This window comes from Schistosoma haematobium, chromosome 3 (genome assembly GCF_000699445.3).
Source record: "Schistosoma haematobium chromosome 3, whole genome shotgun sequence".
Taxonomy (NCBI): Eukaryota; Metazoa; Platyhelminthes; class Trematoda; order Strigeidida; family Schistosomatidae; genus Schistosoma; species Schistosoma haematobium.
In genome coordinates this window covers 44431759-44456358 of record NC_067198.1, presented here as the reverse complement: position 1 = coordinate 44456358, position 24600 = coordinate 44431759, and the positions used below count along the sequence as shown (strand labels likewise).

Below are 24600 nucleotides of genomic sequence, written 5' to 3'. Positions count from 1 at the left end.
AGGTTGGCATAATTTATCTTGACTTCTCAAAAGCTTTTGATAAAGTCAACCGTATATTTGTTATCAATAAGCTCAAACGAATAGGTATAAAGTCATTATTAAATGATTGGCTTGCTTCATATTTAAATAAATGGCCGTTTAAACTCAGAGTTAACTTCACTTTCTATCAGGCTATGGATTATTACAGTGGGGTCCTCCAGGGTTCATCATGAGGTCTTCTTTTCTTTATTTCTATAAACGATCTTCCACAGCAGGTATCGTCAGATTTATTAATTTTCTCTGATGTTATGAAACCCTGGAGAGGGGTTTTCATCCGAAATTGTAAGCTCGCACTTCAGGAGGACTTGAGTTGACTTAAATGTCAGGTGGATAACAATGAACTTGCTTTTCACGCTTCAAAGTGTAAAATATTTCATCCAAGAAATTTTCAAGACTATTCACATATCTTCAGTGACCCCAGTCTAGAAAGATCCCAATTTGGAAAAGGCCTAGGAGTGTTGGAACACTACATCCTGAAATATTACGCTTACTGTAACAAAAATGCCTTTCAACCAAGCCTTGTACTATTAACGTTGAAGCCCATTTTTGTCCAGTTTAACGACAGAACTTTCCACTTAATGTTCGACAGTTCTGTTCGACTCGAAAGTAAACGTTGGGAAGTGCCTCAAATAACTAAATCCTTGCCCATCAGGGCATAGATGTCTCAGAGTTGACCTTTCAACGACTTGTAACACCTTCAACACTTTCGGGTATCCCCTTAAATACCCACTTACGGCAAGTTATAATACAAACCTTAGAGGTAACACCCGGAATCGAGAGACTCAACAATAACAGAACATACTGTAGGCATACCTTCTGTTCCTTAAGAGTGGTCAAACGCTGGAATTCGCTGCCTGCTGAGATCGCCCGAGAGACTTCTCAGCAGTCCTTTAATAGAAAACTTAATATATTCATTATGACTAGGGACAGTATCCCACAGTGATTTACCGATATTTTTTATCTTTTACCGTTAAACATACATAGGTTTCTACCTGGAGATGTCAGTGATCCACTTCTACTAGATAAAGAAGCCTGTTAACAGAAAGCTTCTATCCCATCCAGAACCATTTGAAACAACCTAACGTTTATACCAAACCACATGTTGAATAACGGTAATATAGCTTAACGATTCCTTTCTCCACACAAAGTGAAAATTCCACCTACGTTATCCTAAACTTTTACTACATGTGGAACTACTTTCACCATGATTTTAGTTATTGGGATGTTGATCTGCCAAGGTTAGCGTATATTCAAGCTATCCTGACACACGTGCATCTAGATTCAAGTGGTGCACTCCAAACTGTAGACTCTGACGGAGAGAGTTTACGTTTTCTTCAATGGTGTTAAAAGATCCTAATAAATTTGATGACATAGATGTTAACAAAAAGCACCGCCCACGCGCCAGCGGTCGTAAAGCGCAGAAAAAATGTCCACGAGAGTCAGCAATAGCAAACAATCCTAAGGCATTTGCTGTCCAACACACAACTAAAGCATCACGCCTAGTCCAACGTACGCTTGATCATCAGACTAAAAGACATCATTTATTACAATCCAAATATGTTTCGGCTGTTTCTCCACCATATATAGTTGCAATCGTCGGACCTCCGAAATCAGGCAAAAGCACTCTTCTCCGTGGACTAATAAAACACTTTGCACACCTATCAGTCGGTGTCATTAAAGGTCCGGTGACTGTAGTAGTCGGTAAAAAGGAAAGATTTACTTTCATTGAGTGTGGGTGTGAAATTAACAGTATGTTAGATGCTGCAAAGATCGCTGATGTCGTTTTGTTACTCGTTAATGTCCGTGCAGGACTGGAAATGTATCATTTTGAATTCATCAATATGATACAAGCTCATGGAATGCCGAGAGTTGTTCCTGTTTTGAATCACTTAGATACATTTAAGGATTCTAGCTCTTCTCGTGCACTTCGAAGAAAAATTAAACATCGCTTATGGACCGATCTTAACTCCAAAATATTTCTCCTCTCACGTTTTCAAGCAAAAAAATGTAAGTTCTAAGGGACGTTTTGCTTTTTCTCCGTTTTAAACGTTTGGTTAACAGACCCTGATACTTATCAATTATTTTATATTTCAGAACGGTAATAACTATTACTTATCTACTAGTTATGCATCCTTCACTAGGCAGGAAGCTTTGATCATGAACAACCTATTTGTTTTCAGTACTCATACTAACGACCGATTAAAGTCGAACTTCTGTTATTTTCGTCCTGATCTTGAAGCTAACAATAGTCAAATAAACAAAAAAGCAGCCTACTACTATTATTAAAATTGTCAGCTGTGTTAAATCTGAGTATTTTTGATTTGCCTTAATGGAGTATACTGGTCCCCCAAATACCCTGGTACGTCCAAGAGCGGGGAGAGCCAACTATCCCTCTCGAAATGCTCTCAGGTGGCTATGTGCATACAACCACTGACATGGAAGTACTACTCATTGCCTTCTTGTGGCATTACTGTTGTTTACGAAATTGAAGGGGAAAAAAGCGAATGTCCGGCACTTTAACCGGGTTGGTGGATACGGAGGATTCACCTAAGGGGGTCAGAAAACCCTGACTCCAGACCAATGGTGCACTAGGCTCCAGGATCCTAAGGTAACAAATGGCGTACGAATCTATTGTTCGTCATCGGCTGCCATGGGACTGCATCTTCTGACGTTGCTCCACTGCCTTGTGGATTAGGCCTTTAAGTCAAAGGCTCCGGGTGTGGCCCCCTAAGAAAACCACCTGCTTCGGTTTGGGCACCCGGGCAGTATCCCAGCCCTCATATAAATCGAATGATTTATGTGGCACATATCTATTTGGTTCCTCCTTGTATTAATGTTTATGTTTCTAAATAAAATAAAGTAAAAACCAATGAAATCAAGTGATCATTAAGCTAAATATTTTGATTAAATGATTTATTCTGTACACTTGTCTAGTTCCAAGATCTGGAATTATACTCATTTCGGTAGATATGTACGTTTCGGATTTATAACTCGGGTAATCTAACAAGTTAGCCTTCTCACCCATGGCCCACAAACCACTGGTTTACCTCAAATTCCGTGGATATATCGCGTATTGGGTTGCATTTAACCCCAAAAGTGCCTTGATACACAGGAAAGTAAAGTGTTTGTTCTCCTCTGGTTATGCCTTAAAATAATCTCACATTAATAACACTTAGGAAATGTCAGCTCTTTGTGGACAAATGATGGAGTGTTTGGACATAATGAAAAGGATTAAATCATGAGCTTGAACAAACCTGGGGAATGCAGGGAATTCACTTGCTGGGATTTCAAAACCTTAACTTTAAACCAAATAGTTCACATGATCGTCGGATACTTAAAGTATAGAAACGTAATTTAATTACCAGCTTCCGTAAAATCTGCTCATCCTGGTGTTGCTTTATTACTTTGAGGACTCGACTTTGTCATCTTTGTAAATGTGTGTATCAACCCTTAAATTTAGTTGTTTAGTTGCCTTAACGTATCTCTGAATCCCCATGTTTTGTGTCGGATTGCATAAATCAAGTAATTTTATAGCAATCATGTGCGACATTTAATTCCAGACAAGCGTCAATACTCTTACACTCATAAATCTTAATGGTTTATGAAATAACCACTCTAGTGTATTACATCTCATTTCTTACTAAAATACTATGAATTCGTATAATTGTTTAAATAAAAGAATCCTCCATGATGAATCAAATAAAATGAGCTTGTAATTTTACGTATGCTTCAAATTCTCACCAAGTCGAACTTTTAAAATGGGATGCTCAAGTGGCGTGTTCATGACTAATTTCATTCACAGTTATCTAGATTCGATTTGTGACATGGTCGTTCTCAATAAAGCTATTTCCACTTGTAACACTTCCAAACCACATTTAACTTGCAACAACTTCAAACATTGCTAGTCACCTTACTTCGTTACTTACTTACGCCTGTTACTCCTCGTGAAGGAGCATAGGCCGCTCACCAGCATTCTCCATCCAACCCTGTCCTGGGCAATCCTTTCCAGCTCCTTCCAGTTGTCATCCATCCTTTCCATATCTGCTTTTATTTTTCTACGTAATGTGTTCTTTGGCCTTCCTCTTCTCTACTTCCCTTCAGGATTCCAATTTGGACTTGCCTCGTGATGCAGTTTGACGATTTGCGTAATGTATGTCCTATCCATTTCCATCGTCTTTTCCTAATTTCCTCTTCAGCTGAAAGTTGGTTTGTTCTCTCCCACAGAAGGCTGTTGGTGATGGTATCAGACCAATGGATGTTGAGTATCTTGCGTAGACAGTCATTTACAAGTACTTGTACCTTCTTGATGGTGGTTGTTATAGTTCTCCATGTTTCATCTCCGTACAGTAGAACTGCCTTGACGTTCGTATTGAAGATTCTCACTTTGATATTGGTTGAAAGTTTTGAGTTCCATATGTTCTTCAATTGTAAGAATGCGACCCTTGCTTTGCCAATCCTTGCTTTTACATCTGCATCTGAACCTCCTTGTTCATCGATGATGCTTCCCAGGTATGTGATAGGAGGGCCAGGTCATCCGCGAAGTCCAAATCGTTTAATTGATTCTGAGCTGTCCATTGTATCCCGTGTTTTCCCTCAGATGTCGAGGTCTTCATAATCCAGTCGACCACCGGAGGAAAAAGGAAGGGAGAGAGTAGACAGCCTTGTCTGACTCCGGTCCTTACCTGGAATGCATCTGTCAGCTGTCCTCCATGCTCGACCTTGCACTGTAGTCCGTTGTATGAGTTCCGGACAATATTGACAATCTTCTCAGGAACTCCGTAGTGTCGAAGAAGTTTCCATAACGTCCTCCTATCTACACTGTCAAATGCATTTTCATAATCAATGAAGTTGATGTACAGTGTTGAGTTCCACTCAACTGATTGTTCGACAATGATCCGTAGTGTCGCAATTTGGTCTGTGCACGACCGATCCCTACGGAATCCAGCTTGTCGATCTCGAAGTTGGACGTCTACTGCGTCTTTCATCCGGTTCAGCAACACTCTGTTAAAGACTTTCCCTGGTATGGACAGTAGTGTAATGCCTCTGTAGTTTTCACATTTGCTCAGATCTACTTTCTTTGGAATCTTGATGAGATGTCCTTCTTTCCAGTCCATCGGCACTTGTTCCTCCTCCCAAATCTTTTTGAATAGAAGGTGAAGCATGTTTGTGGTTACTTCGATGTCTGACTTCAGTGCTTCAGCTGGTATGTTGTCGGGTCCTGCTGCTTTCCCACTCTTTGTCTGATCGCCATGCGTGTGCTGCTTCGATGTCCGGTGGATTCATTGGCAGACGGCCTATTCAGGAGTTCCTCGAAGTATTCTACCCATCTGTTCTGCTGTTGTTGAATTTCAGTGACTGGCCTGTCTTCTTCTCTTTCGTTGACCGGTCTCTCTGGTTTACTATATTTCCCTGCTAGTTTCTTCGTTGTATCGTAAAGCTGTTTCATATTTCCTTCTCTTGCAGCTTTTTCCGCCGTCGTTGCTAGTTCTTCCACGTATTTCTTGTCGGTTCTAATGCTCTTCTTCACTTTCTTGTTTGCTTCTATGTATTCAGCTTGTGCTTGGACTTTCTCTGCTTGTGTTCGGCTGTTGTTAATTGCTGTCTTCTTGTCCTTCATTTCTTTGATCTTGTCCAGTGTTTGCTAGTCACCTTAAAATGTAAAAACTACTCTCTTGTATTTTGTAGTGTATTGCATTCTGATCAGTACTAAAACAAGTGAATGAACCTAATACTTCCTCTAATTTTCCAGTCGCAGGCTAGAACCGTGTTCAACTTACTTTGATTTAAGCAATCAGGTAGTGCCTCCAACATTTAATTAATATGTACTAATCAGTGTTCGGAAGTAATTTTCTAAAACTTTAGTATTTCTTTTTAGTAACTTCACCAGTATCACACTGTAATGTGCGTTATTATGCTTTTGTATACCTTATATTTTTAGTTCCCTCTCATACACCAGATAAACAAAATGCAGGCGACACTCCAGGTGATTATTTGCTAAATGAAGTCAGACGTTTGGCTCGGTTAATAATGGTCAAAACGCCTCGCCCTTCAGATTGGCGTAGTTCTCATCCTTACTTACTAATTGATCGAATAGAAGATGTAACGGACAACAAAACGTTCAACAACATGAATAATGACCGTTGTATAAGTTTGTACGGGTGGGTTCGTGGTGCCCCCTTACCACCAGCATTGACATCTCCTGGGATACACATTGCAGGACTTGGTGATTTTGCTTTAGTTGAATGCACTCAACAGCCTGATCCCTGCCCATTACCGGGTATGTTCACTCATTCTAACGGTACTGATCCTGTGAAAACAACAAGACATTTGTCTGAACGTGATCGAAAAGTAATGTATATTTTTGTTGATATTTTAATTTTTTATGCGTATATTAAGTGCTAGTTACTGAGTGCCAGGGTATTGTGTATAGTATTTGACCGGAAACTATCAGTTTAATGAGTACCCCGTGCACCACTTTTTTTATTATCTCCCTGTGTAAAACCGATAACTGCTATAATTACCTTGTCTGATATGAAAGACTGTTCACATCACTGATTAGCGAGGAGTGGAAATAGCAATTTTTCATAGTATATTTTACACATCTTACCACCACCAATGAACATCTGTAACAGGGAATTCACGCAGGGTTTTTTTATATGATACAAGTTTTGTATATTGTGACAAGATTCGTGTTTTCTATTCAAACAATCAAACAAAAACGTTTTGTTCACATGATGCATCAATAGCTCTCACATATACAAAGAATATGATTCAAAGTTGAGGACGTAAACCTGTATTAATAAATAAGTGATTCATAATCTGTTGTCCTCCATAATTGTAGATAGAAATCGAACGTATGTCGTAAGTAAATGCAGCTAAGGGGAAAACTAACTTTTCTAGGAAAATTCTAGATGACAGTTAATTACCACTTTCTACTTTGATCTGGAGTGTTAGATAATGTTACCGGCCCTCACACAAAACTTAATTTCTGAACCACCGCCATAAATTACGTAGTGTAGTAAATACAAATTATTATTATTATTATTATTATTATTATTATTATTATTATATCACAAAGACTTCACTTTCTATTTAGATATATGCTCCAATGTCGAGTCTCGGTGGTGTTCTGTTCGACCGGGACGCGACATATATTGATCTTGGAGGCAGCCACTATCTAACTAATCGTAAATCTCGACATGGAAATAATCAAACACAAAATGTTAGCCAGTCTATGTTAGATGAATTACATGCAACTTTCAATGAAGTTGGTGGGTTGGATGAGCGATTAAATAAAACACATAAGGTTCGTATGGTCAGTAATGCACCATTTCTGTCTGCAGAAGAAATAGCGGATAATCATGATGGTTTTCATAATCTAAACAATTCGATGAATGATGTTACAATGGAAGAACCAAATGATATGAACACTGACAAGTGTACTGATGAAATACGTGTATTTTCAGAAGAGCCTATTGCAGGATTTCTTGTCCCGGCTGGATTTCAGGAAAATGGAAACATCCAAAAGAAGAACCAAGATCCGTCAGTGTCGAAAAGTGCACGTATGCAAGTAAAACAAATTTTAGATGGTGAGATCCGTGTTTTTGTAATTTACGTCTTAGCTCATGAACTGTACTAATGTATATTAGTTGTAGTAAGTACTTGTTAATTCTTAGTATTGAGGATTCATAGGAATTTTTCAGTTTGAAGTTGGTTTTCATCACAAATGGATATCATGTGTAGAACCACCGAAGACCAGGGAGTGTTAGACGATTATTACATTTTAGATTAGGGTTAATTAGCGCCCACTCGCTACTATGTACTAAAGCAAACTCAGTACTTTTAGCTTTTGTGAAAAATATCATAACTTTATACCACAAAATCTAAACGGTTCACAGTCTTATTTTGTAGTTATCATCCATTGTCACTGGTGATGTATCATCTTCAATATAATTGGATCCAACCAGTTTTAACTTTTCATTTGAACTAGCGATTTTCCCCAAAGCTAGTCACTAATGAGCCACGATTGTAATAATGATTATAATTATAATTATTATTAGATTACAATTAGGGTATTGGTTAATTGTCTAGATTTTGCATCACACTTTTGTCTGTTAATTACTGGTTTATTTTGAGGTGTGGCAAGTTGGAATGACACAGATTTGTGTTAGATACTACGTTATCTATAAGTGACCATGAATTCCATCTACCAAAATAAATAAATAGAACGTCTTTAAACTGATGAATTTAAAACATGCTGTTATGTAATGTTTGATAATACATATTTCAAATGTTTCTCATCCACTAATTAGGAAATATTGTTAAAGCGCCCCAGATAAAACGTTCCCACTAAAAAAAACATGGAAGTTTTGTGCAAAAATCAAGGATATTTATTTCAAAATTACTTCGAAATATCATCAACAATGACGGCCATTTCGTTCCTGCTCCCAGTCAGTCATATGCACCGTGAAACCTGAAACGTATGCAAATCGGTTTAGGTTGACATAGCACATTGGGACAGAGAGATACGGTTATCAAGACCAATAGATGTAGTCACAACGTCAGTAGTAATAGAAAGGTATAGGCGTCGAAAAAAGAAGATATTAATTGATTTCAAGACTCAGATTTCATGGGATACAAAGAGTAAATGCAGCTGGCATTATTGCGAATAATTCTGAGCAATGTCGCCCAGAGTCTGTAACAATTGCTTACAATTATCACTTAGACTTCAACCAGTTAGTCTACACCTACCTATATAGCTCAGTCCACCTATCGATGGCTTTGTAGACCGGTGCTGTGTCTTGGCTTGGCTGCCCCTAGCTTTCTTCTAACCAACCCCCACACCAGACACCATCCATCGAAGTAGGCAGTGGTTTTTACATATATCACATACGTCACGACCTCTTACTGTTCCCAGTGGAGACGTTAGTTTGTGAACTCTGTTATATTACTAAACTATTTACAAAATTCATAAGTAATAATATTAATAGTATTGAGAACTATAGAAACAATTCATCTTGTTTACAGATATTGAATGGAAATCCACAACCGTATCCTTAGTCAACTGGAACCGTATTGTTTATGGTATAAATAATGGTAAGTTTTAGTTTTGATGTTTTGCACTTGACAATTCACTTTTTAAATGAACTTGATCTCTCAAAAGAATTACAGATGCACCAATGTTTTAAAAAAAAGAAAGTAAATGCACACTTATAATAGCAAAGATGTGTATTGATAAATTGACAATAGTGGTAAAACTATACTATGCTGACGGTCTTGAGTGATTTAAAATATAACCTTAAGATTAGCTAATCAAACATAAGCCACTAAGAATATAGCTCTTGTAATCATGTTCTGTATTACGAAAAAGTATTTAGAGTTTTACCAATTAATGAACTTATTAAGACTGACTATCATAATACCCTGACGTCCTAATTCTAACTCCTCATTTTTTTTATTCTAGCACTTCGTTTCACAGGAAAATTATCATCCAATCTATCCATAGTATGAAATCTAATCAACAAGATTATATATATATATATATATATATATATATATATATATATATATATATATATATATATATAACAGTAAACTATCCTCATTAGCGTTGTGAATTCATACTAATATTTAATATCGGTTATTTTAATTTCGATTGGTCTCTCAAAGCCCTCAGTATTATCGGTTATTTAGTTAGGTTTAAGCTTGTTAAGGCTGAGGTATAATGTTGAACTTGAGTAATTTCTAAAATAACCTTAAGGAGTTTTCGACATCATTTAACCAGGAGACAGTCAATATGAGTGATTTCTAGTTCAAAATGAAAAGATTCATAAAGTAGATATGGTTTTTAATATGATTAGTGATTTCGTTTATATTTCTAATCGGTTCTTAGGCTTTGAATTCAAAGAAATCTTCAATAAAGAGATTTATCAATATGACTCAAAAAACATTTTATTTCATAGCCTTTATACAGTCGTAAATAGTTTCCATGAAACACCCCAAATGCCTTCTAGTTTGTCTTTAATTTCAAATCATTCAGAGGCTTAAGTCACGAACTAGTCCTCCTGAGCATACATCACTTGGCCACACATCATATTATTGTGTATCATCGGTCGGTCAGCATGTTTTATTCATTCTAACTGTTAGCGGGACATAGACTGGATTAAACAATGCTCAATGCACGATTGCTTTGGTGCACGCTGATTGGCTAATTCTTATCCAATCAGCGCTAGTCGATACTTGGAGAATACGCTAGAATCTTCTCATGTAAAAACTATAAATATACTAACGTTTTTCCCTATTGTGTTTCTTACTTCCATCTAACCTTGTTATTTGGAATATAGTCTCTTTCCTGTTCAACCGTGTTCTGATTTGGGGACTTGTCGAGTGATTTGGTGTCCAAGAATACTAAGCAATAGGAATAGCTGGGTTATAACCGTAAGAAAGAAATATAACACTAACAATTGATATTCCATCTCATCAATTAATAACATCTTCCTTCATGACAACTCAGAATATTGTTACGGTGGTTTTACCTTCACAATCGTAGATTTCCGAATTTATATGCAATTCAACGTTTTATAACAAGTTTATTATTCTTTATTCACTGAAATTTTTATAATAATTCAGATGATAACTGATATCTTTGTCCGGTAAATACTTTATAACCGTGGAAATGTTTTCTCAATACTGATAAGTTCGTCAGTCATCTACAACATAAGACCAGGCACATATGTGCATCGGTTCAAGTTGCCATACCTCATTAGCACAACAAGATGAACACCGGATTCCTAGAAGTAGTTAATTCAGTGGTGCTAATATCTAAAAGAAAGATTGCATATAAGGATATAGTACAGGAAGAAACAATTAGTTTGTAGAAAAAAAGATATGAAGCGATTTTAATCTCGTAGCTTAAGGGAAGACAGAGAGTGTATACACCTACGCCATTGTTATTGATTCTGAGCCATGTCACTCAGAGTCTCCAACCATTGGTTAGGATAGTCACGCGGACCTCGACCGAGTAGTGTACATCTATTGACGTGGCTTAGACTAGAAGTTAGTACTGATATGTTCGACATGATACTTAAAATTAACTCGTTACCAATTGATAAAATAAGCTAATCGTGTACCGTTTTTTCTCCATACATCTTACCAAGAAAGTAATTACTTTCATATTTTATTAGATGCAAATGAAAATCCCCTTAAAAGTTCTAACCAACCAATCATTGGAGATCATGATTTTACTCTTTGTTCAATTCACAAATCAACTGTATTATCATGGGAGGATTCATCATCTCATAATTTAATTCGTAATCTATTTACCACTGGTCATTGGGGTGAGAATGAAGATGCTCGAACACTATTGGAAAAAGATGCTAAAGCACGAGAAGAATTAAAAATGAATGAGGCTAAAAAATATGCTGCCGCATCTGGTAGTCGTGTACAGCATACTTACCATGGAAAGCAATCATTTTATGATAATGATTCAGATGATTTTGAAGGAGTGGAAAACAATTCCGATAACAGTGGTGATGATGATGACGACGATGTTAATGATAGTGAATCGAATAATGATGAAGATGTTTATAATCAGGAGTCAGACGATGAAAATATTTTCCATGATTCAAACTCTGAGGACGAAAATAATCCAAGTAACAATAAAGGTATTGCATCAAAGGACTTGGCAAATTTGGAAAGTGAATACGATAAGGTCAGTGCGTATATGATCTTGTTTGACGAATAAGATCATTTTCAAACGATTTGAATTGTAATATCATTCTTAGAAATGATTAAGTTTTACGATGATGCATCACCCCTAATTTACGTATCAATGAAAGCACATTAACAATAAAAATATTCATGCTTTAGCGCAATTTTTGTCGTTTCGAAAGTCAGAGTTCTATCCTCCTTGTAAGCTCTATACTTACTAAAGAAGTTGTTTCTTTCGACAGTCAAAATCATCTGTAAGAACACCTGGTTGCCTCAAACTATGCCAACGACTCTCATCTCCTAAACCATGTGTAGTTACCTTAATTCATTCGGCTAATAAATGACGCTTTGACCACTGGAACAATCAGTGCAAGGTTCAGGTTTCCATGAAAGCTCTTTTTAAAATTTAATGTAACTCATTTACCGGGTACGGTTTTATGCAGTTACCTTTAAGCCCATGATACTATCTGACTGCTCAAACCAAGATGTGCAAATCCTTGTTCAAATCTGCAAAATATTTATAGAAAGCTCAACACTTCTACCACTAAGCCATCATTATCAGTGGGAACAAACACACCAGTATACCTGATTGGTGATTTTCAAACCTGATGAAACGGATATCTTAAACTGCACTGTCAAGTCACTTTATCAATCCTCAATCAATAATATTTCAACATGCATACACGTAGCCAATATGCTGCCGTGAACTGATCAGTTTCGATCTTCTAAATCAATTATGTCTAATGCAATAAGGAATTTGAAACTTTACTGACACTCTGTGACATTCGAACTCTTGTACTTCATCATCACAGTTCAAGATGTTACTACGAAGATATAAGTACAGGTCCTGACCTCTTGTAAGATCATGATATTTAACCACTGTCTCCAACCATCTAACATCAAGACTTGGTCCATATGATATCGTACAACCTGAGTGATAAAATGTAGTGAGCACAAAAATCTAAATAATCGTGGAATCATTCTCAGTATTCAACTTTCAATCAGTTACATGATAATCTTTGTTTTGATTATGTTTTTGTATAACTTAGTATTATCTTGCTGTGATACTTCACTCAACTATTTTCAGATTAGAGCGAAAATTCATAATAATCAATATATATATATTAAAAGAAGCCAAACAACAGAGACACGATAGTAGGAACAACTACTTACTTACACCTGTTACCCCTCATGGACGAGCATAGGTCTCTCACCAGCTTTCTCCATCTAACTGTCCTGGGCAATCCTTTTCATATCTGCTCCCAGTTCCCGACGTAGTTTGGTATTTCTCTTTTACGTTTCCGTTCAGTATTCCAAGTTAGGGCTTGCCTTGTGGTGCAGTTTGATGATTTCCTCAATGTATGTCCTATCCACTTCCATCGTCTTTTCCTAATTTCCTCTTCAGCTGGAATTTGGTTTGTTCTTTCCTACATTAGGTTGTTGCTGGTGGTATCCGGCCAACGGAAATTCAGTATTTCACGTAAACAATGGCTTATAAATACTTGTACCTTTTTGATGTTGGTTGTGGTAGTTCTCTGAGTTTCAGCTCCGTGCAGTAGGACTATCTTGACGTTTGTATTGAAGATTCCGACCTTGATGTTGGTTGACAGACAGTTGTTTGGAGTTCCATATGTTTTTCAACTGTAAGAATGTTGTCCTTGCTAATAGGAACAGTGCTTATATATAATTTACATAAAACCTCCTAACGTCTCGATTTGTCCGCTGGCGCTGAGTGATTATAAATAAACCGATCAGTATATTTATATTTAATCTTAACCAGAGGATGTAATCTTCTGGACTATCATGCTCACGATTATTGACATTAAAACATACTGTATATTTCAATGACTTTAACATTTACAATATCTTTATTTAAAAGAGGATTAATATTATTTTTTTTTTATAAAAAAACTCATATTCAGAATCTACTACGACCAACTAAACGACAGAAATTATTAGAGAAAAGACAACGTCATAAAGCTTTATTTAACCAACTCTATGAGGAAGCTGGTGGTGGTCCTGAAGCTACCGCATTCTATGATAAACTTGTTGCTATACGTGAAGCACAACAAGCATTAAATAGAGAAGTTTTAAAAAGTTTACCTGAAGAAGTTGTTAATCGTTTAGAAGGTTTTCCACCTGGAGTTTATGTTCGAATTGAAATTAGAGGTTTGTTTTGTTTTTATTTATGTGAATATAAAGTTCATTTTAAAATTCATTAGTAAATAAGTAGTACTACAAATGATGAGTTTTGTTATTACAAATGTAAATGTTAACAAAGTTTAGAAATTTATGTTAATTGTGTTCTATCAGATGTAACTACTTAAAAATGACTTAGTACTTGATACATAATTTATTTCATTAGTTGAGATCATGAGTCAATTGAAGCTAGACCACCATAGAAAACCTGAAAGCACTGGACGGCCGTTTCGTCCTATTGTGGGACTCTTCAGCAGTGCTCAGTGACCAGTGGGTTTCAACTGGGTCTGTTGTGAAATAGTAACTCACTGAAAACAATGGTGAATGTGTCGCTCGATTTCATGGATTGGTTGAAGTTAGACATTAACGCCATTGGATGCCGGCCAGCTCAGTGGTCTAGTGGTTAGGCGCTCACGCGCGAGACTGATAGGTCCTGTATTTGAATCCCGTCAGGCGGTGTCGTGGATGCGCACTTCTGCGGAGTCCCATACTAGGACGAAACGGCCATCCAGTTCTTTCAGGTTTTCCTTGGTGTTCTAGCTTCAATTGACTCATGATCTCAACTATTGAAATTATTACAATCTCCACAAAACCCCTTCTGATATAATTTATTTGTCTTTAGTAGGTTGAATTTTTGCATTTTTTTCTCTTGTCGATTACTGGATAAGTAATTCTAAAGTTCTTAACTAAATATTAGATTGTTCCTTAATATCATTTTTCTTGCAGTTAGATCTTTAATAAGTACATCTAACTCTTGGAGGTTTCGACTTATTCCAAATTAATATCCCGATTAAACTTTGTACATAATACTTAGACTAATCTTGTTGCACATACACATTACTTGCAATAACAGATGTCTTACACGAAATATATTGAGAATATTATGTTTCATGTATGCAGATTAACAGATAAACCACACGAATAAACAGACGTAGTTTGAATTTGATTACACTCTTAAAGTGCCTTTCATCAGGATTCGTCATACTCAACCGTTATGATTGAATTCTTTTTTTTTGATAGATTCGTAGATTTATGTCGATATCTTTTTCCCACTGAATGAATAGGTTTCATTTAATCGAATTGGTATCAAATTATGTCTGATTCGTAATTTATACAAGCGACAACGTGTTAAAATCACAAGTTTTCTATTCTATGGTACCTTCACTTACACAAAACAAAAGAATAATTAAGTCATAAATTGTTATACCGATTCCTGAAATCCCGGGCTACCTGGCTAGGTCTTTTGGGAGAAAATATGTGGTGTTCCTGTACAGTACAGATAGTAATAGAGACTGGCGACAGTTGAGCACACTCTTCGATTTAACTAATAATTATTTGTAACATTGCATCAAGCAAACTGAGTAATTTTAGGCATATGACCCTCTACTTGCCTGCATCAACACCTGAACTAAGGGTAGGGAGTGAAGTAGTCGGACGCGTTGACAACTTCACTTATCTTGGAAGTCTGATCAGCCCTAATGGTTTGGTGTCTGGCGAAATCTCTGTATGGATTCAGAAATGTCGTTTGACTTTTGCCAACTTACGTCGCCTATGGCGAAGGAAGATACCCGTCTATCAATAAAAGGAAGAGTATACTTCGCGGCAGTTCGTTTTGTTCCAATTTATGGGTGCGAAACGTGGTCATCAAAAGTAGAAGATACTCGTAAGTTACTAGTATTTGATCACAGATGTCTTAGAAATATTGCTCACATCTGCTGGGATTACCGGGTAAGTAATAGTGCGGCTAGACACTGGGTATTAGGGAATGATGGTAAATCAGTTGATGAGGTTGTGAATCTTCATCGACTGAGATTGTTGAGCTATCTGTTACGTATGCCTAAACACCGATGACCACGATGCACGATGGTAACTAGTGTTGGGGTTGGTTGGAAGAAAGTTAGGGGCGGTCCAATCAAAACGTGGCATCAGTGCTTGAAGTCATTAACTTCTAGTCTGAGCCATGTTGGTAGATGCAGACTACTTGATTGGGGTCCGCGTGACTATCGTAACCAATGGTTGGAGACTGTGTGTGACATGGCTCAGGATCGATCACAATGGCATCGGTGTATACACTCTCTGTTTTCCTTAAAACCGAGAGATTAAAATCGCTTCATATCTTTCTTTTTACGAACCAGTTCTTTCTTTCTGTACTATATTTTTACATGAAACCTTTCCTTTATATATTACACCATTGATTTAAGTGCCTCTATGAATCCAGTGTTCGTCTTGCTGTGCTAATGAGGTATGACAACTTGAACCGATGCATGTATCTACCTGGTCCTGCGCTGTATCTGATTCACAAAAATAATCATATTCATACCCATAATTCACATATTGCGTACAATAATAGTAATATAGTATGTATTCTGAAAATTGCTAGGTTTGAAGCTATCACGAGTTCACTTGGTATACACTCTAGTTTACAGACATGATCAGGTTATTATGAAAAGGAGTGGAACAAAACTTGGTTCGTAAATTGTTTTGACTGTACAGTTGTCTCAAAGATTTTAATAATGAAAGGCAGACAATTTGCATAATCATAGGTGACATTTTGAAGTATAATATTATTGTCGGGGCATACGAGAATAATAGCTATTATTCTTGTAAACGAAAAGTTGTCTTTAATAAACAGTATAGAAAGAATCGTAAGTTTGCTAAGTTAATGGCGCAGCTAAAATATCATGACCGTTTTAAATTAATTGATATTGCAAATTGATTAGCCATTAGGAACCAGTATTTTCTTAGTCCTAAGGACTGAGATCTCATGTTTAAGAATGATCATAGTATAGACAACCCATTCCAGTCTTATTACTTTGTATTTATAATCATCTACAATTGGAGAAAAGAAAATGGAAAAGAGCAAAGAACAACAAAAAATTTATTTTGATAGATCAATCGTCATATATACACTTGATTATATTGTTATGTTATAATATGAATTTTATTTAGACTAATCAACTATTCTGGCAATATCTTTACACCACTGAACTATGTTAATTATAGGTGTTCCACAACAATTTCTGACACGATTTGATCCCTGTCAACCATTAGTTGCTGGTGGCTTATCCAGTGCTGAAGAAGCTTTCGGTTATTTACAAATTCGTTTTCGTACACATCGTTGGCTTAAACGTGTTCTCCGTTCAAATGATCCATTAACAGTATCAATTGGTTGGAGACGATATCAAACTGTTACAGTATTTTCACAAGAAGAGCATAATTTGCGTAAACGTTTCCTAAAATATTCACTACCACATGAACATTGTCTAGCAACTATTTATGGTCCATTAGTACCACCAAAAACTGGAGTAATTGCTTTTGTGAATTCTTCTTGGCAGTCAATTGATGATCCAAAAAATCCACATTTACCAGCTTTTCGTGTCGCTGGTACTGGCAGTGTTATTGATACTAATCAATCATTTCAAATCATGAAAAAATTGAAATTAATTGGTGAACCATTCAAAATTTTTTCAAAAACCGCATTTATTCGCGGTATGTTTAATAGTCCTTTAGAAGCGAGTAAAATGATTGGTTGTCGTATACAAACTGCTTCGAAAATACGAGGTGAGTTCTTAATACAGTATTGGATATTATTCCATTTGATTTATATTCTTTCTTCTATTCAATATTCGTAATTTCTGGAATTATGAAAAAGATTTACAACTCATATGAATTCTGTATGGTATGTGCTTTGCACCTTCGAAGTGCAAAGTACTTTTACAAGACTGGCAGGATTCTAATCCTGTACTCACTCTGGATGATGAGCAGATAGAAGTAGTCGAGAAGTTCGTGTATCTAGGTAGCTGCATAAGTGCTGGTGGGGGGTGTGAGTGATGAGATCAATGCACGTATAGTGAAAGTCAGAGCGGCTTATGCCAATCTGGGCCATCTTTGGCGCCTTCGTGATGTTAGTGTGGCTGTAAAAGGTCGGACCTACAACGCTTCGATGAGAGCAGTTTTGCTCTATGCTTGTGAAACCTGGGCTCTCCGAGTTGAGGACGTTAGACGACTTTCTGTGTTCAATCATCGTTGTCTCCGAAGGATTGATGACACCCAGTGGTAACACTATGTTAGTAATGCAGAGGTTCGGCATCGTGTGTTCGGGCACAGAGATGATAATGCAATTGGTGTCACCATCTTGAAACACCGACTTCAGTGGCTTGGACATGTTCTCCGAATATCCTCCCAGAGAATTCCACGTCGTGCATTATTTGCCGACTCTGGGACTGGTTGGAAGAAGCGGAGAGTTGGTCAGTGTATGACATGGTGTCGTGGTATGAAAGAAAGCTGCAAAGGACTGGCTTCTGTTGGTCCTTCACGACTCCCTGGCTGGGGTCCGAGAGATGGTGCAACACAGTGGCTAGAGACGTTATCAGATATGGCTCAGAATAGAAGCCAGTGGCGATCGTGCTGTAACCTTCTTTTACTTTCTTCGTAAAAAGTGGTTGTATCTTCCTTAACTGGAAGATTTCTTCTGATTGTACCTTTCCGTTCCCCCATTATTACTATTATCATTATTACACTACCTTACTCCAATCTCTTCGTTATTGTTCTCTTTTTTAAACGTTCCTTACCTTTTTTTCTTTTTCCTTCTCTTTAAATTCTCGTTGTTTTGTGTGGCGCATATATATTTGGCGCACTCTTGTACCAATATTTATCTGTTCAAATAAATAAATAATGAATTCTGAAAACTAGATAATTTAATTACAGAGCTTTGTCTGTCTGGATAACACAGCCAGTCCCTTGTTTATGTGAAATATATCTGGTAAATAGAACGTGCACTTCGATAGCACTTTGACTTTCACACATTTTTAGGAATTTTTCCGTATAATTTTAAGTTCGAATTATTCAAAGCAGTTGAAGTACATATGGAATATGTCCAATTAATGTACTTCATTTAACGTATGATGATGTCTAATTGATTTATGGATTTACTGTTGACAAATTCTAATGCTGTCTCTATTCACTAGGATTTAAGACAACCTATGAATAGTATCACTATCCCTTGAGCAGTAAATACAATTCTCATAGCCTAGTTTTACCCAAAGTCATACATGAAAGAATATATGACAATTTAATGATTTTTCTCTGTGTTATATTTCATTTCCAGTAAATGTTTCTTAACTTTTCTCTTTTACCAATCATAGGTTTAGTTAAAGCTGCATTAACTAATCCATCAACATCGAAACCTGGTGATTTTCGTGCTACATTTGAAGCACAAATTAGGAAAGCTGATATAGTTTTCTTGAGAACATTTTTCACTGTTGAACTGCCCAAATATTATAATCCAGTTCTTAATAGACTTTTACCTATTGTTGGAGAAAAAGATACAACTACTACAGGTTGGCGCTTACTTCGTACATTAGGTGAACTTAAATGGGAAGCTGGTATCAAAACAGAAAGTAATCCAGATTCACAGTATAAAGTGAGTGTGGGATCTGTTAATAAGTTCTATTTATTTTTTGTATTACGCTATACTACTTATTTATTATTCAGTAGTTAAGATGGTGCCTGAATATTTATTCGGCTGTCGACATATGTAGTAATTAATATCAACCGGAAGTGGTAAACCTGGCAGCAGAAGGCTATGAAGGTCGACTTAAAGAAAACAGAAACAGAATTAAAAAGGAATCGTTAATCGGTAGGATCATACAGAATATGAAGGATAAGTGATGGAAATTTGTAAATAAAGTACTCAATATATGGTTCTCATATTTCACTAAGAATACATTTGGTTGTTTCCACTTGTATTCTCGTTCACAACAGAAGTACCAACATTATCACTGATAATTTGAAATATTAATCATTAATAAAACTATTAATGAAGAGGGAATAAGTTCATGGAATAAAAAGTGTAAGTATTTTAAGATCTGCTCTATTGCGAACAAGCTCCCATACACTTTTATTCTTATGAGAATCTCACTTCAACCTTTAGTCATACACTTAAAGTATAGGAATTTTAATCAATACTACCCTTATCGTGATAATTACATGTAAAAATCTGTATTTATCATTATTATTATTATTACTATTATTATTATTATTATTATTATTATTATTATTATTATTATTATTATTATTATTATTATTATTATTATTTCTATATGCAGCCTATAAATCGTTCAGTACACATTACAGCACCTTTACGTATACCAACCAAACTGGCCGCAGCACTTCCATTTGCGTATAAACCTAAGCCATCACGTAAAGAAGCATTAGCTATGCTTGGTGGAGATCCTGTAAAAGCTGCTTTAAATGCTGAAATACCTGCTCCAGTTAAAACTGCTGATGAAATAGAATCTGAGTCAAGACAAGAATTAATTATGCGCCTACGTCAATTACACTCAGATTTTATGCAACGTCAAAAAGAGAAAATGATTAATCGTGTAACAAAACACAAGAAACAATTAGCTAAAGAAAATGCCATTAAAGCTGCTAATGAACGTAAAAGACGAAAACAATATTTTGCTCGTAGATCATCCCGTGGCGGTAAACGTTCTCGTCGATCAAATGGTGAAGACTAAGCAAATACACCTCAAAGATCATATTATACCTTGTACAGTATATTAATGATATTTCAAATGTTTTTTTTTTGTTTTGGCTTTCTACTTTGTGATTCGAAATATTCGATTTTGAATGGTTAAGTTGTTAGTTCAAAATCTCATCTCATGTACTTCGAATTGAATAAATGTGAATATGATCATTAGTCTTCATACATAAGTTTAGCTCAAAGCCCCAAATAGACGAATCTACAGTATTGGTTACTGTGCTTACCTTGGATATCGACCACACGACGTGAGTAAATGAAATGTATTTACTCATCTGAGCACTGAACGCTGATAGCAAAACTTGTTCTTTGTTGTTGATATGGGAGCTTCCAATACAACCTCATAATTACTAATAGTACGAAGGTCGATTCGATGCATCCGGATAAACTGAACAGCACTTTGACTATGATACAGCCTGACGTATATAAAAGCGGAGGTGACCAGTCGTATCTCAAGAAAAACCTATGCTATAACTAGTAATGAGTAACCAGTCAGAAAGCGGGTTAAGCTATACGTATCGTTTCATAATTGTTGTCACATGTTATGTGATAAACAATGGTATCAATTCGAAATGATTAGAATAAATGTATTTGAGAGAGGAGCGACCTTCAACATTGACAAACTCAGGCTGTTATATTCGAAGGCGGTCACATAATCAGTCTGAAATTTAATGTTCGTTTATGGATACAACTCATGCTATCTTAGTTTTTCTGTTTAGTTCTAAATCAAGTATAGAAATTCATTAGAAAAACTCTTGTTCATTGTACCAACATAATTAGACTAGATGATGAGCAGTTTAAATAAATTGATGCCCTAAAACACTTGCGTCTAAACTTTATTATACAATTACATCTAGCTTTATTAAATTTCGATTATTTCCTGGAATAAACGTAATCTAATAGTCCAGACAATGTGTTGAAAATAATAAATGATTCATTGTAAGATGGTGGAGGAGATTTGTTGCTCAGGTAGATGATTTTGATGGAATTTTATTCTCTTAGCTGGACGGTTTAGACACGACCAAGCAAAACTCCATCAAAATATATTCATTGTTCACTACATACATAGTCCTCAATGTCTATGGAACTATTCGTTTAGATTATTGACCATAATGTTGGTATAATACAACACCATTTTTTAAAGTGTTCTCCACTTAAGCGATTATGAGAATATTGTTATTCTTGCAGTGTTTATATCTAAGGGAAACCAATTACATAAAACAAACTATCTAAACTATTGTTCCTCAGAGAATATTGAAACTCGTAAAGTTAGGTACATTCATCATGACACCTAATGCTAAACCAGTCACTATTTGAAACAAAAGTTGATACTAATTGTAATACATGGATTTAATTTGTAATGTATTTGATTCTAGGATAAGTTGACTGTCTAGTGTTTCTTCATAATTCTCTAATGATTCGTTATCTGATATTGATTCTTGATGAAATCTGAAGTTAATTCGAATAGTACAAAACCTTTTGTTTTCTGTTTGTATTTCAACTCATTCATGAGGCAATTTTTTAATAGTATCCGTAACTCATGATGTTGACAGTTTTTAGCTAGTAAACTTGTACAATATTTATGAATACGACTCTACTTAAGGAAAGATTTTTTTTTTTTTAAAAAAAAGTCATCAGATATATTATTCTTGAAATATACTCAATGATACACGATTCCTTTTGTTTAACATTCATTAATTTCTATTGTTAATACGTAAACTTGTCTTCTCTACAAATCTTGGAATCAGTCAGTCAGGATCAGGCACATATATGCATCGGTCCAATTTGCCACACCTCATTAGCACAGCAAGATGAATACCGGATTCATAGAAGTAGTTAATTCAGTGGTGGTAATATATAAAGGAAAGATTGTGTATAAGGATATAGTATAGGAAGAAACAATTAGTTCGTAGAAAAAAAGATATGAAGTGATTTTAATCTCGTAGTTTAAGGGAAGGCAAAGAGTGTATACACCGACACGATTGTGATTCATTCCGATCTATGTCACCCAGAGTATCCAACCATTGGTTATGGTAGTCACGCGGACCCCAACCACGTAGTGTACGTCTGACAACATGGCTTAGACTAAAAGTCAGTGAGTTCAAGCACTGATGCAACGTTTTGGTTTGGCCACCCGGTCTTCGAAACATTGGTTGCGATACTTGCGCTTTTCTTACATGTAAGCTACAAATTGGATAATGTTCATAGATCTTATCTGCTAATATTTTATAAATGTCTGATGGTTACTCGCATGATTAGACTGTTCAAAATGTGTTATCTAGATGTATTATTACAATTCAGAGAATGAATGAGTTTACTACAAGAGTATTTAATCTAATTGAATGTCTCACATTGTCGTGTAGCACAAAGTTTTGAAAAGTTGTTGGTAATAATGATTTGATTCGATAGATCAAATCTATATGTTAACACTTTTTTCGGTTTTGTTGATAGATTTCTAAACAAAATGTAAATAGTAATACTTATAAGGTGAAATTGATACAACCTTTTTACATACTACTGACTCCTGTTACCCCTCGTGAAGGAGAATAGGCCGCTCACACCAGCATTATCCACCTAAACTTGTCCTTGACAATCCTTTCCAGCTGCTATTCATCCTTCTCATATCTGCTTCCGACGCAGTGTGTTCTTTGGCCTTCCTCTTTTTCGTTTCACTTCAGTATTCCAAGTTAGTTTTTGCCTCATGATGCAGTTTGATGATTTCCTCAATGTATATCCCCTTCACTTCCATCGTCTTTTCCTAATTTCTTCCGCATTTGGAAGCTGGCTTGTCCTCTCCCACAGTAGGTTGTTGCTGATGGTATCCGATCGACGGATATTGAGTATCTTGCGTAGACAACTATTTATAAATACCTGTACCTTTTTGATGATGATTGTATTACGTTATCTTTATTTTTAAAAGAATGATCCCATCCAAAATTTCAAATCACAATAAGAGTTAAGATGAAAAGTGTTTCATGAAATATCTGAGTCTTTAATATATAGTAGAGTAGTAGTTTGTCCCCAAATGCCCTGGTATGGCTGAGAGTGGGATAGACCCGCCCTCCTATCGAAATGCTCTCACACGGCCACGCGTATACAGCCTCTGCCAGGGAAGTCCTGCTCACTCTCGTGGCGGGGGTGTTGTTTACAAAAATGAGAGAACGAAAAGCGAATGTCCGGCGCTTAACCGGATCCCAAACCAATGGTGCACATGGGCTCCAGTATCCTGCGGGAACAAATGGCGTATGAACCCGTCGTTGGTCACTGGGTACCATGGGACTGCATCTCCTCACGATGCTCCATTGCCTTGTGGGTTAGACCTTTAGGTCCGGGCAGTATCACGGCCCACACACACAAATATGGTGTGGGACATATATATTTGGTGCCCTCTTGTACCAATATTTATGTGTTCAAATAATAAGAGTAGTAGTTTAACACTACTGTGCAAGTACATACTAAACTGAAACAACTGTCCATTACTTTCTAGTTTTAAATAGTTGTTTCATTAAGCTTAGTTCAAGATAATGAAAACGTGAATATGAAACAAGTTAACTCAAATGAAAAGGGACTGTCAAAATCTTTCTCATGAGTTATTCTTATGATTACAGACTTTTGAAATGAACTTGTGTGTGTGTGTGTGTGTGTTTAGATTAGAGAAACACCTCTAATTATAACTTACTGAGGTATTTTAAAATTTAGATGATCGATAATTGTGTTCATTCCAATTACAGAATGTGTACATAGTACAAGGTTACAACAATTAATCGAATCTCATTTACATAACTAAAACGTCCAAACTTAAACAAGAACATGGATTCTCAACTATAAACACTGAATTGAATACCAAAATAAAATAAAAAAAAGTGATCCCAAGGATATAACTTGTAATATGGGCTACTTCGTTGAATTTAGCAAAGAAAAGAACTACTGAACTTAGGTTTCTTACTCTTAGAGATCTATAATCAGTGAATTGTCTTGATAAGTCTATTATTTGAACGCTTGACAATGACTTCACTTTCGAGATTTATATAACTCTTATGCACTTGAGCTTAGAACGGTAAAGAGAAAGTGTAAAGTGAATATAGAAGATTTAGTTACAGAAAACATTA

General features: G+C 36.1%; 1 protein-coding gene across 1 annotated transcript; it reads left to right on the top strand.

Moving 5' to 3' along the window:
• The first annotated feature begins 1265 nt into the window (after nt 1-1265).
• BMS1 (Glycoside hydrolase 2 (Mannanase, beta-galactosidase)) lies at nt 1266-23824 on the top strand. Its single transcript, XM_051213947.1, has 9 exons — nt 1266-2046; nt 5978-6387; nt 7136-7628; nt 9067-9135; nt 11223-11749; nt 13671-13917; nt 16951-17508; nt 19092-19369; nt 20055-23824. Exons 1-9 carry the CDS (start codon nt 1377-1379, stop codon nt 20466-20468), a joined length of 3666 nt encoding a protein of 1221 aa, XP_051069968.1. The 5' UTR covers nt 1266-1376; the 3' UTR covers nt 20469-23824.
• The last annotated feature ends 776 nt before the right edge of the window (nt 23825-24600 follow it).

What these genes read in the sequence shown, in the direction of transcription:
- BMS1 (XM_051213947.1), top strand. Translation starts at nt 1,377, where the DNA reads ATGGTGTTAAAAGATCCTAATAAATTTGATGACATAGATGTTAACAAA. An exon ending in ACGTTTTCAAGCAAAAAAAT is followed by an intron (nt 2,047 to 5,977) that starts GTAAGTTCTAAG and finishes TTATATTTTTAG; the next exon opens with TTCCCTCTCATACACCAGAT. An exon ending in TGGAAAGTGAATACGATAAG is followed by an intron (nt 11,750 to 13,670) that starts GTCAGTGCGTAT and finishes ACTCATATTCAG; the next exon opens with AATCTACTACGACCAACTAA.